The sequence below is a fragment of the Miniopterus schreibersii genome (genome assembly GCF_964146895.1).
Source record: "Miniopterus schreibersii genome assembly, chromosome: 7".
Lineage (NCBI taxonomy): Eukaryota > Metazoa > Chordata > Mammalia > Chiroptera > Miniopteridae > Miniopterus > Miniopterus schreibersii.
In genome coordinates, this window is record NC_138108.1 from 44,253,391 (window position 1) to 44,267,461 (window position 14,071).

The 14,071-nt window shown below is 39.6% G+C and overlaps 1 protein-coding gene across 2 annotated transcripts in view; it reads right to left on the reverse strand.

Moving 5' to 3' along the window:
• Nucleotides 1-659: 659 nt before the first annotated feature.
• The window catches only part of CERS6 (ceramide synthase 6), a 235,624-nt gene continuing 222,212 nt past the window's right edge, over nt 660-14,071 (reverse strand). The window contains exons 9-11 of one of the 2 annotated variants that reach the window (XM_081142426.1): nt 6,608-6,764; nt 6,032-6,055; nt 660-3,545 (exon numbers count right to left, since the gene is read on the reverse strand). In XM_081142426.1, the coding sequence (XP_080998552.1) occupies nt 3,393-3,545; nt 6,032-6,055; nt 6,608-6,764 (334 nt within the window). In that variant the 3' untranslated portion in view covers nt 660-3,392. The remainder of the gene's footprint in view (nt 3,546-6,031; nt 6,056-6,607; nt 6,765-14,071) is intronic. The other variant, XM_081142427.1, reaches the window with a different exon arrangement.

The following is a 14,071-nucleotide window of genomic DNA, read 5'->3' on the forward strand; positions in this document are numbered from 1 at the left end:
CTCATTTTTTACTTCTACACAAGGGGGAAGCATTCAATTTGCTCAAATTCAAGTTCTATCATATATATATACTCAGAACGGAAAGTTTGGCAATAGAACTGGACGTTGTGAGGTTCACCAAGTGATCTGATCTTATCTCACTAAAGAGTTCTCTCACCCAACCGCTTGCTTTCTTGGAGAGCCAGCCTTTCTTCCTAGTTCATCTTCGTCAGATGTGTTTCATTATCTGATGGCACCTCAGAACACCATTATCTAGCAGCCTAGCAGGAGTCAGATGTTAATAAAATTGTGGGGTTGAAGCAGCAATCATATGCATTTTTTCCAACATACAGTTTAATAATCCAAAATACTGATAGTTATTCCCTTATTCTCAACATTCATATGACTCAGTTTAGAAATGAAAACTGTATTTGGCTTATCTGCTGACCTTAGGCCTCTATGATCTTGATTCTGCAATATTTAGCTCTGAGGCTAAGAGACAAAAGATTCTACGACTCTCAGCTGTGTGAGTAGCATGAACGGGAGGTTGAAAGAAAGGCAGGAAGTTTCTATTGTACATAGTGAATGGTTTTTATGAAAAGAATATCGATAAGGATGAGTCGGTGATATTTTGGTTTTGTCACATTTTTGAAGAAACATACAGATACATACACAGATCACACATTTATATCATTTATTGACCCAAGGCCAAATTCTACTCAATTTTCTACTTTCCCCCCCACTAAGAGATCTAGAAGAGCTATAACATTAGAGAATAAAAGATACTTTTTCTAGATTCCTTCCTACACACCCTTAGTACCCTGGGAAAGTCTGAATGTGACCAGGAGGAAGGAGATATCAGCACAGGCTAAGTTAATTAATGGGCAACAACACTCTCACTAACCTACAGTGGAATTTACAAACTACGCTTCCCACAGGATGGCCTAGCACTGGTAGGGGGTATTTTTGTCACTCAGCCTTATCAGGCCACCACCGGAGAGCAGCACACAGAGATGTATTATCCTTCACCTCGAGAGGCCTACAAACACCATTTTGATTCTTCAAAAAGAACTCTTTGTCCTAAAATGTAAAATGAAATAAAAACCTGTAGATCCATTGAGGACTTTGTTAAATTGATGCCATCGGTCAGAGAGGCTCTAAGTACTCCCAGTCCTCCCTCTAAGTGACTTCTGGGAAAAACAAAAGCTTGTCTAGGTTTGCCTTTGCTAAGGACAGACTCAATTTACTTCATTTTATGCAACTCTAAGTTAATAATTTATAAGCTGATCTTTTGAAATTGTTCTTCTGTACTAAAGAGTGTCGGGTAATCTATATTTGAACATACTGTGGTTCTCTGGTTTATTTCACCCACGGAAAGGACTTGCTCTACCACTGGATACAATCCTCTTCTCTTTCATATTTTAGTTGATAAGAAAAGAAATTTTCACCTTCTCTAAATTTTTCACCTATAACACGCTTGCTGTTACTTTTTATTTACCTGCATCTCAGCAGATGTTCAGATGACTAACAAGTACTTTTGATGTTTTATGATTGGCCTTACAAAGTAAAACCATCCTCAGATTACACCTTAGACATATCTCTCTTTTGTGAAATAAAATAATAAGGTTTTACACGATGAATTAGTTGCACTGTGTTTCAATAAACAGGCAGATATATTTCCAAGCCTCTTGAGTTATTACTGTGAACTAAACCAGAAACATACTATTTTGTAACTAGGTGGGGAAAGATTTAATATTACAGTGTGAGGTTTTTGTTTGGGACTATTCTTTGTACTACAGGTTGTAAATTGTGAACACAAAGCTTTAATTTTTTTTTTTTTTAAATGGATCTGAATGTGAATGGCTCTGAACAGCATGTGCACTCTCTAGTATTTGCTGTTGTCTGCACTGTGCCAGATTCACACATTTATGTCACTGCATTGTGGTTTTCAACTCTTGTTTTACATGATGGTCTTTTTTATTTATTATAGTAAGTATCTGTAATACTTTTTTATTCCCTCTTACTGAAAGTTGGAAGAAAGGAGATAAAATCTTTGGTTATGTGTATGGTTTTCTTATCTATAAGTAAATAACACTGCTGTCTAGGAGACAATGGAAACTTATTTTTCAGTAGTTTTTCTCATTGCCAATATTGACATTGTCCAGTCTAATTTTTGCTTTTCTGGCTTCCTTTGAGTAAAAATTCCTGTAAAGCGAACAAATCTTCAAAGAAGCAAACGAAAGGACTCAGAGTGCAACACTGCTTGAGTAACAGGGAAGTCATTCTGAGTTATGGTTAGGGAGAAAAGACAATGGGTAAAAGAGTCTTTTTCCCACTGCCTTTATTTTGCTCAGAAAAATAAAAACATCAAAATCAAACACTAGATACGGCACTTTCTTTGAAAGCTGGTGAAATAAAGTGCTTTGCACTAGAGGTGACCTTTGCCAACTCTTGAAACTCTCTTTTTTTTGTCCCAAAATATACTTGGCTTCTTTTTTTTTCATGACATAACACAAGACTGCGCTAATTACGGGGGCAGTGGTAGAATCTGGCTGCAATCAGCTGCTCTCTTTATGCTAGTCTCAGGTCACGAAACAAATGCCACACAGTCAGAGTGTTTTCTTTGTAACTATGACCTTCAGCAAATGTCTTCCTTTAGAGCCAGAGCATTGACCTCATAACAGAGAACAGAAAGATCTCTGTAACCTACAAGGTGAGTCCCCAACTAGCTACAACACTCACTGAAGAAGTCCTGGTTATGTGCACAAGAAATGAAGTCTATTCCAAAGCCATTTAATACAAAACAATTTTTAAAAGCCCTCCAATAACTATACTCTTTCATTTGAACTGCTCAATGACCATGAAGAGTGACAATTAAAAAACCTAGCTCGTCCTATTTAAACTATCTGCTGGGGGAATGGTCACTGAGATCGGGCACTGACACAAAGAAAGCAAACCTATTTGGAAGTGTACAGGAATCTTGCGCTGGCTTCTGCTTGCTCTAAGAGAAATTAAGCTGATGCTCCTAGCAGACGGGGCTACAGCAATAGAAAGGGGTTGAAGCAGATGGAGCATCTCCCTCAATGTCATGAACCCAGGGAGTAAAAGGAATGAGGAAACCCTCTTTTGTCCACAGATTTACAAACAAATACAAAAAAATAAATAATATTCTAAGACAATACAAATGCAAATATTGTTCCCTTGTGTCAATTACATACAGCATGCCTACGTATAGAGAATGATAATTCTTCATTCACAGACGGGACATATGGCAGAGCACTATTCAAAATGCTTTGAGAATCCTAATTTTTGTTTCTGGTGCTGAGATATCATGAAAGGAACTGCATTTGCAACTTATTAAATACTTCCAGGAACAAATAGTTCACTTTGTTCTGGACTTGTAGTTTTTGTAATTAATCATCCACGGAGCACGGGCCGGTCAGGAGGTACCCGTTGGTGCCACTGGTTCCATTGGTGGTGGTGGCAGTGTGGGATTTCTTCCCTGCAGGTTCCGAGTCCTCCTCATCTGAGCTGGACTCAATGTCACTTCGATCATCCTTGGACACCTGTGGAATGCAACACAGTGAGTGTAACCAGCTCCTAAGGAACCATTCAGGTATCGCATGCTCAGAATCACATGCAATTGTCATACATGAAGAAAAACAGATCCAAGTGTTAAAAAACCAAAAAAGATAAAAACTTTGCCATAGTAAGAGATCCCCTTTACTGGAGATATACATTTTGGGTGACAAAGTCAATTGTCAAGGAACGTAGGTAGATTTAGGTATCACAGCAGGCTAGATATGCTGACCTCTTGATGTCTGGATTGAATGTACTAGACCATGAGTCCCACTTTCTCCGGCAAAGTGGCCTACTGTACTACTGGAGTGGCATTAAAGGAATTTGGTACAAACGACTCAACTTACATTCTGATGATCGCATTATCCTTGAGAATCATTTGAAGTCAGCTCTCAATGAGCTACACTAATGGAGATATTCACTAACTCGGATCATCAAAACATCATTCTTATTTGGCTTTGTAATGCATTGTTTCATGATTTAATTTGGTTTTCTTTTCTGTCTGCTAGAATTAAGTAGAAATTTTGTTTTATATACTACATCATAACTAATGGCAGTAGGAAGCATTTTGAGAACCTGCTGGGTCAGGTTTAGTTTTAAATATTTCCAAAGGAAAACCTACTGACGGAATCTGCACAAATTGGTTCCCATCATTTCAGGGTTCTTCAGTTCTCCAGTCAGTCTCATTAAGTAATGATGATGGTCACAAAAGACACCAGATAGGAATCTATACATTACCATAAAGAATGAAAAAAAAAAAAATCAGGCTGTCCAGCAAGGAAGTGATTTAGGGAGAAATTTAGGAAATACTCTGCTACTTTTAATATTAAAACAGTTGGAATCTCCTACTCTGTAAGTCTAAATTATGGTAAGCATTTTACCCAAAAGACCTTAAGAACTTTGAGTAACTGAACACCATTTACTTGCTTCCTAAGTGGGGTGGCAATAGGGACTGGTGGCCTGGCTTCATAGAAATTTCCCCAGTCTGGTCACCTGTGATTCTCTAGGGGGTGGGCTGGGGAGGTTGGCAAAGTCTCCTGGGAAGTATATCAGAATTAACTGGGGGATTTTTCATATCATGTTCTCTCTGTGCCACCACTACTCCCCAAATTGAGAACCCTGGGTCCCAGTGCCCTTCCAAGTGGGGAAGCCACTGTTACTGAGAGAATGTCAGCTCTGTTAGGCAGGAGGGGCTAGAGATGACAGTAAATAGCATAAAAATGAACTTCACTCCAATGCCCCTTGAGATGATGCTAATTCACAAGGACCATCTCCAAGAAGATTAAGATACTGAAACATCAAAACAGCTAGATTATAAGGATACTTTAGCTTAATGAAACACAGCTCACAAAGACCGCATTATAGTAGGGCTCCACTACATTTAGAAATCCATTAGTCATAAATTAAGCTGCTAATAGGAAAGAAAACTCCAGTTTCAGAAAGTGATTAATTTACATTTGCATGATTAGTAAGATTATTTTTAATTACATTTGGCAAAAAAATCTATAGTTATGTTACCTTCAAAGAAAGAAACAATTTCCAACGTCTCAAAATAATCCACAAAAAATTGAGTCCATAACCTATGCCCATGAATCTTACTGTCTTAGGTGAGCGGTAATGGCAATTAAAATATCATGAAGCCTGAGATCTGGAATAAGATTAATGATCATGTCTTCATAAAATTGAATAAATAAGTTGGAGAGAAGACAGTACATCTGGTGGAAACAGCAATGCAATAAGGAAGGAAGTAACCTACTCCGTGGCATCCTTGTATCTTCAGTTATTCTCTCCTACTGACAGTATTGTGCATGTTGAATTAATTTGTATCCCAATGAGAATAGGAGCATTTTAAAAACAGAAATACATACTCGCTTTAAAGAGTAAGAGGCCACAGAGAAAAAAATATTTTGCCTTTAAACAATGTATTGATCAAAATATTTTGGATTTATAAAATAAGAGCTGACACTGAGCACTGCTTCATAGAGTATGACCAGGTGTCCCAAGCGCCTCTATGGAAGGGTCAGCTCTGTTTTCCTCACTGAGGACAAGGTGGTTAGTTAAGGGCTGCCTTGTGGTCTAGGGCACCTTAGGCAAAGGAGCTCATGCTCAGTACTCCATTCTGGACCGTGCTGCTCCTCTCCCCAACTTAGTTCTATTACTCCTACTTCACTTTTGGCCTATTTCTGTTTTTTGGCCAACATGTTAAACACTGATGAGAAAAATTCCTCTCCTTCTCTGTGGGGTCATGCAAAGTTTAGCAGAATGCAAGCTCATACAGAAGGGCATTAACGGAGCTGTCCCCAGTGTCCCTCTGCAGCTGGTGGGAGCCATACCTCAGTTAGAGCCTCCAGCCAGTGCAAACAGATTAGACAGAACAATATGCATGGAAACAAAAGCATCTGAGTGCCCCTCCAACAGGCAGGCTAATGTGGCACCCAGGACCATGACAGAGAGAGACTTGTGAGAAACTTACATGTAAAGGGTTCCACTTCCCAGCCTTCCAGGGTGGCAGAAGGAGAACAAACAATGAAAATAAGAAAATATCATAGAGAACTTTCTAGAAAGTCACTGCTGTACATAGAGGGGTTGGGGCGCAAGAAGCTTCATTCCAATCAGCCTGAGTCCATTTTTTTAACCAAAGAGATTCAACTAAATTTTATTGGTAAAGGCATAAATGGGCATCCTGGATCAAGCAACCCTTCTCGTAAAAGGGAAGAAGTTACTAATTTCTGTTCAGTATTAAGTATAATCAGGGAAGGACCAAGGGAGACAGAAAGAGGGAGAGAAAAAACACAACAAATAATATATCATTAAATCTAAAATTATAAATGAAGAACATTGTCAGTAAAGCAATGTTACAACTTAAAAAGTGAACTAAGTAGACAACAATAAAAATTTTGGGTGTGTGTTTTTATGAAGTTATGCTCACTTTGGGGAAAAATATCCGTTTTGATGACATTTGAAATAATAAATAATGTTCTTGTTGATTTGGAGCAATCAAGAAACATAATTATCTGGGACATATTAGAAATGGTGAATTTTATCTTACCTTGCCCTTTGAAATAGCTTTGCAAGCTATTTTTACAATCAAGTAAGACCAGAAGCAGTTCAAGCCTTGTATTAGCAACAGCAGTAGGTTGAAAACCCACCAGGAAGGGTAAGGTCCAACAATCTCCCAGCTTTCAAACAGTGTGGAGTTCAACACCCTAAGATAAAGGAGAAAGGCATCATTGAACACAACGTTTCACTTTGCCTGCAAAGAAACTCTAGGACCTGCACAGAAGCAGAGTCAACAATATTCACTAACCACTCCCTCCCTGCAAGGCTGACCTGGTATTTCGAAGAGTCATCACCTGAACTATGCCCCTGGTGGCCAACATTCATTTCGATTCTAGTTTTAATAGTGTATTTATGCCCCCCCTTGACTTTTGTCATCGTTTCTTCCATTAATTTCCATTAAGTTTTTAGTTGTGATTCTACCTCTGATTGCTAAAGGGCTTTTGAAGTTTCTTTTGGTCTTCAAATAAGGGAGGAACACCACTCAATAACATTACACTGCAAGAAAAAAGGGTAAATTAATTCCAAAAACACTAGTTATGTTTAAACCATATGACTAGTACAGTGGGAGCTAGAACACACTTCAGACCTATCTCTTGTCCTCGAGTGGTTTACAGTCTAGTAGGGGAGCCCCTAGAGGGTTCTTCATTCTGTAAGCCTTCCCCTGGGAAAGAATTAACAATTGAAAGATATCATTTTGAAGTGATGTCTTGAGATGAGTACTGGAAGAATTTTAAAAAGTTATTAGAATATAATGAATATACTTAGTTTTAAGAGTGTGTACTCGAGGTAGGCAAAAGTATTTGAGGCAACTGGTTCTCTCTGTAATCCACCAGCAGGACCAGAACGGAGCAGCCACCTGGGCAGGTGCCCGAGAGCTGGTTTCAGTGTCTGGCTCTCCTCCCTGCTGGAAACTGACTCCTGCCTTCTGGATTCCGATTGCAGCCACAGAGAAGAACACTGCCCACAGAATTTTGGAATCCCTTGCATTTCCTCTTTAACTTACTGTAGGGCTGGTTCTTCAATCTCAGAGTGTTGATAAAACTCATCTAAGTGCATTTCCCCCATCTGCCACTGCAGTGCTTTGCTGGGGTCCCATAGGAGATGTTAGGTGGACCACACTTAGTGGCTAAGGAGGAGGGATGGAAAACTCTTGAATTTAAGACACAAACCACTCATACAAGAACAGCAGGCAGACATGCAGATAATTTTCATAAAACAAAGAGTGTAATGAGTGCTTTGAGAGAGGCTAAGGAAAGTATGAATCCACACAAAAACCCCCACTTATTGCAGTTGGGATAAGAGATAAAGAAAAAAGAAGAATGAATAATATAAATAGGGTCCCTATCCCCAATTTCATCCTAAGAACTCTAACCCTGCCACACTAGTTGTTTCTCAAAAACAATACATATGGATATTAAAATCCTAAAATAACAGTATGAGATTGAATTTGACAATTCACTGAAAGTTTATTACTCTATGCTATAGTAGTATTCATTCTGCCAGAGGGGGACCAATATTAGGAAATCTATTAATATAATGTGTCATACATCCATAGACCAAATCGGTACAAACCTACTTATTTCAATAGCAATAAGAGACATTTGCTGATGTTCAACTCTACATTGCTGATATTTAAAATTTAGGACTCAAAGAATTTATTTAATATCACTTTTAAGCAACTCAAATCACCAGTTATCATTCTTAAAAAAACATCAATTTTTTGCCCCTATAATCAGGAACAAACCACAAACAGCCAACATCACCATTATTATTTAACACTTTTCTAGAAGTTCTGGCCAGTGAGTATGGTAGAAAGTCAAAGACTTCATTTCAAATATGTAGACATTAAATCTTTGTAACTATTTTAAAAACAGCGAACAATCAAAATTTCCAATATCAGAAAATGGACAAAAAAATTAATTTTCATTCTTAATACAGAGATTATGAAGTCATCATCTTAAGTATTAAATGTTTCAAGAGTTTCTTATGATAGAGAAAAATACATATCATCTCAACTCCATAAAATACACATATGTGCACATGTACATGCAAAAAAGGGAATGAATGATACATCCTGGAAAGGAATAATCAAAAGCATTACAGGCTTCCTTTGATGGATTAGAGATTGTGTATATTTTCCTTGTTACATTCTATTTTCCAAATCCATGCCAAATAATTCAGAAAAAGTACAAATCATTTGTAAAAAGGCGTAAATCAGGATAATGCCTATATCCTTGCCTTGTGCATTAGAACAATGATTTTACTTCAGAACTACCTCTGCTTCTTGGAATGCTATTCATTTGGATATCAGAGAGAAATCAGTTTAATTTGAACAGAAAGAGGCCCTGTAGAAACAGCAACAATGCCTGGATTACGCTCTTTATTATAGATCAGCCTTTGCTGGATTACAGCTTGAGGACCTTCCTCACCATTACAGTCTGCTTGGCTTAACTGGAGCAGGGAGTCATGCAGTCGCTGGTGACACGGCATCACATTAATCTCTGCAATGCTGCATCAGAATTCACAGCCTTGGCCATGACAATCTGTGGTGCGTCTGAGGTGCAGCTCAAAAGTAATGAGGTTTCTTAGAAAATTGAGTTGGTGGCCTGCAGAGACATATAATCAGTGCACTGAATGGATATGTCTCTTAGTGCGAAGTTTGGTAAGAAAAACAATGTATTGGGAATTTAGACTGGGAGAGATCATTATGCACCTGGGCCTGAAATGAACCCAGGAAACAGGGCCTTTTTTTAAGCCACAGAATATTATGGATATAACTGTTTCCCCCTTTTTGGGAGCAGGCTATTAAAATGGTGATTACAGAATTTTATCATTTCTCAGAGGTTAGGGTTAGGAGTATGTACCTTAATGATGCTGTTGCAAAGCTCTGGTACCAGAGTTCTGAATAAAGGGTTATTCTGAGGGAGGATTTCTGGGAGGGGTCATGAGAGAGATTCCTAGATGCTGGAAACATCCTATAGCTTAATCCAGATGGTGATTATATGTAGCATACAAATGCAAACATTTACAAAGGTAAAAATGTAGGAAGCTATACAATGAAAGATTTGTGCACTATATTGTATATGTGAATTATGCCTCAATAAAATAAAATGGCAAAAAGTACTTTGTGGGCCAAACACAGCCAGTTTGCAACCTTTCGTTTGAATAATTACTGTATCAGTGTCCCTCCCCGCAATACTCTAGGCTCACAATGTGGCTCCTAAGAACACAGACACCACCGCCCCCCTGCCAATAGTTAGCTTCCAGCATCAAACCTCCTACAGCTGCTCAAGTAAAAAGTGGTGGAGAGCTTGGAGGTATAGACACCATTAATGCTGGGCTCACTTAGCCACTAGGTGGCACATTATGCATGTACAAGGCATGCTCCACGAGGTCTGTTCTGCCAGAACCTTCAGCCAGCCAGAGTGTGGGCCCAGCACAGAAATCACTTGATCTTCAGGTTACACCCTCCCTTCTAAGAATCCTGTCTAACAATGGAATGGAAGGCTCCAGTGCGCACTTCTTTCTTCCTGCAGGATTCTGGAAAGAAATGGATGCCTGAAGGGCAAAGCTGAGCTCCCTGCAATTCACTGGTGACCTGCAGATGCACCTGTTACCACCCCCAAGGGCTGAGTTAAAATAACCTTGATGGGTTATTTTAACGGATGTTTAATGAATCATAAGAATTTAATCTGACTATGCCCTATAGTTACTTCCTCTCGTGCTTACCTTTTATGGATGCTTCATCTTAAATTTGATGATCACAGAATTATTATACAGGCTATACAAGGCGGGGGGACGGAGGATGGGGGGATGCATACATTCGTGCAGAAAAGTTTGCAACCTTTTCTTTTTAAGCAAAGAAAACACAGTCTCATTTTCATATGAGATTTAAGGCCTCGCTCGTTTACGTTCTAAGCATCAATGTTGCATCTGCTCTCCCTTTAAGCCTCAGGGTTCCGGGAGTCTCAGTGTCATACAGCACAGTGTAAAAGGATCTTCAGTGGCACCTCATTCAGAAATGGTACAGCCAGAGCTTAATTCATCATCCTTGTCATGACTGTCCGCTCAGAGTTTAACCTGACAGTCTTTACTACACAACATTAGATGAACAGTCTCACCTTCAGTGGATGTTTATGATGGGACCATGGCCCGAGACAAACACAAACTCCCTACGCCCTTTCTCCCCTCTACCCCCACCAAGGACCTCCCTCTGAGCCTTGGGTTGTGTATTTCTGGAATGATCTATATAAAAACCATAGTAATAATGAGATTCATATCAAATACCAAAGAGAGCCAAGAGATAGGGTCAGGTGTCACTTTGAGGAGCACTGCACAATGCCAGGGAGGGTGCGTTAAAAAGAAAAATTTGCTTTGCGGTCAAAATTAGGGTGTCCTTTACTTCAGGGTTTTTGAACGGTCTTCACTTTGCTTTCCCAGACAAACCTCAATATATTTCATGATGTGTTTTTCTCCGACATATATTTTCAGTTGCTCTACACACAACGTAATTGAAAAGTAGGTTCTACCTAAAGATTACTGATAATCTCCTGGCATGTTTTGTTCTTTTAAAAGTAAATGCTGATAGAAAAGCATTTAAAATGTACTCTGAACAGAAACCACTTAACACCCGATAAAGAGTCAGTTAATTAATCCACTGTTAGAGCAACTGTCTTTGTCCTGGTTTTCTAAGGTAATAAAAGCTCCAAGACTAAAGCATATTTCAGTCAAAGGTTGGGTAGTCCAGGTTTCAGCCTTTGGTAAAGGCTGAAAACCAAGCTTGCAACACTCTTTTAACAAGACGGCCCCTAATCTCTGAGAAAGGGTAAAATTCCACAATCACCATTTTAATACCCACTCCCCCCACAAAAAAGCAGGGACAGTTATATCCATAATATTCTGTGTCTTAAAAAAAGACTGAAGCCTACTGGGCAGGTAGGAATCTAAGAGACACTGAGACTCTGGATGCACCCTTCCAGTTTTCTAAGAGTATAAGCCATCCTCACACCCTCAGAGGGGCAGACGGAGGGCCAGGCTCTGCGGCCTCCCCAAACCCGAATGCCCTTCCCCGAAGGGCTGCTTTCGGCTCTCATTCTCTGTAGGAACCATTCCTAACAAGGCTGACAACGGACTACATGCTTCTGGGCCGAGCTGGGTAGGATGCTCACAGCATGCCCTGGGGTTCCTGCCTTTTTCTCCCTTTTCCATTCCCTTGGGGATTTGAACAGTAATTTTTGTAGCAGTGAGAGAACAACTAAAACCACAGATATATCATTTTGGAGCTCTGGTTGTGAGATTCTTTGTTTTACCTCGAAGTTTCTGAGTCTAATCAAGGAACTCAATTTAAAGCAGAAACGCTTGGCCATTCAGGGAATTCAATGAACTTGTTCTCAAGGGATCTCACTGGGCTGTGACAAGGAAGCGGAGGGGGGAGGTCTGGTGGCCTGGTAGGAAGATCTCATCTCGAGTGTGTCTATTTACAGCAGGAATGTTGAGAGGCCGGTCTAGTTTCTGGCTTTGGGGGAGTATCTTCCATTTTGCCTTCCCAAACAGGTAGGTGCTAGAGCCTGGGGCCATTTGTATTTTCTTATGAGCTATTTGAATAGCAACTTCGGTGTGGGAAAGGCCTGCAGTGTGGTGGGCACATGGTCATCCCCTCGAGTGTAGCCCGCAGGAGGGATGTGGTCTGTGCATCGCCGGGAGAAAGCAACGAGGCAGCATTACCAGCGTTATGCCTACGTCTGGGCTGCTCTGTGGAGGTTTAAAAGGAGCATCTCTAGGGATGAATGGTAAGAACACATCAGTCAAATATGCCACATTCTAGTCCCCTGAAAATTTTGTTTTAAGAGAGCTTGAATAATACTTGTATTTGAGAGACGTTCAAAGAATTTTTATGTTTATTAGATTAAATCTCATTACTAACCTGTAAAGTTGACAAGGCAGATGTAAGAGCAACATTTTGGCCAAGAGATAAAGATCCCCAAATAGTATTTAATTACCCAAGGTCACAATATTGCAGTTTTTGTTTTTAGTCTAAACATATTATCTCCTGGTCTCCTTCTGTCCCTCTCTTTTAATTATTATTATTTTTTTAAATCAAAACAAAGGTTGTGTACTCTTGATAAACCTTCCAGCAAGTAAGAGCTAAAAGGGAGGCTAAGAGGCCATCATGCGCAGGCTGGCAGCTTTCAAGACAGGAGGAATTCTATCCCTCTGCTTTCTGAAATCCCTTGAGAACATTCCGGTAGGGTCTTGGCTCAGGGAGAGTCTCAGTATTTCATTACTCAGGGGTCAAACCCAACCCATTTTGTTTAGAAGCTTGTAGAGAGAGTCCATGTCTTCTTAGAAATTGTGTGTGTAGCACAGGTATCAGAACTTCAGGTCAGCCCTACGTTCGTCTGCCTTGAAGCTTGGTTGTGAGATTTCTCTGCCATATCAAGCTAGCAACAGAATTTTCCAAAAGAAAATTCCAAAAACTGAACAAATATTAATTACATATTTTCATGGATATATACATATAATTATATGTATAATATAATATCCTCAGTAGTGTATGTATATCCTTTGGCCCTTTAAGAAATGCAGGCACACTCACCAAGCATGCACCAAGTGCGTAGGTCCAAAAGGAGTGTCTGTTCTTTCTGGTAAACAGACCCTCCTTCCACCTCCTTCCTGACTTCCGTAGTCTTGTACCTCAGGTCTTCTTTGCTCTGAGACTCTGACCATAGTTACTCCTGGCTCTCTGGGTTACATACGTCCTACGGTCTCCGAGTGTGTGATGCCAGCTTCCTGTCCCTCTGGAAAGCTCTGCCTTGCATGATGCCCCTGCTCTAAGTGTTCCTGTCCTGACTCTGCCCCCACCCACTCCTCTGTACCACAAGCCAAGCCAACTCCTTCCCTTTTTGCTGAAGATGAAGAGAGAGGGTGAAGGCAGGGGTTGGGGAGAGAGGAAAGAAGAGGATAGTCTCTTACTCCCACCTGGGTTGTATTGTCTCTCCTATCTTTTGTGTATATAACATAAAAGCAAGCAAAGGTAGCAAGGGAAGCTTGGTTAATTATTTGGTAACCAAGAAAATTAAGTGGACTTATCTTTATTTTTATTATGCTTGTGCTACATGTCCAATACTGTGGGGGTATACACTAGTGGGCCTCAAAAAACTATAATCTAGTTGAGAGGCTGAGGTTGGAATAAATTGGTATATTCTATTTGGTGGGTAATGTTACAATATGTATCAAAAGCTATATATTTACTGACCTATGATTCTCTTTCTAAATATTTGTCCTAAAGAAATAATAAGGAATTTATGAAAAGATTTAGCCACAAGGATATTCATATAAATATTATTTATAATAGGAAACCACTGGAAACATCCTAAATAATGTCCAAAAATAGGGCACTGATAAATAAACAATGACTTTTTCATAGGATGGAATACTCTGCAGCCAATATAAT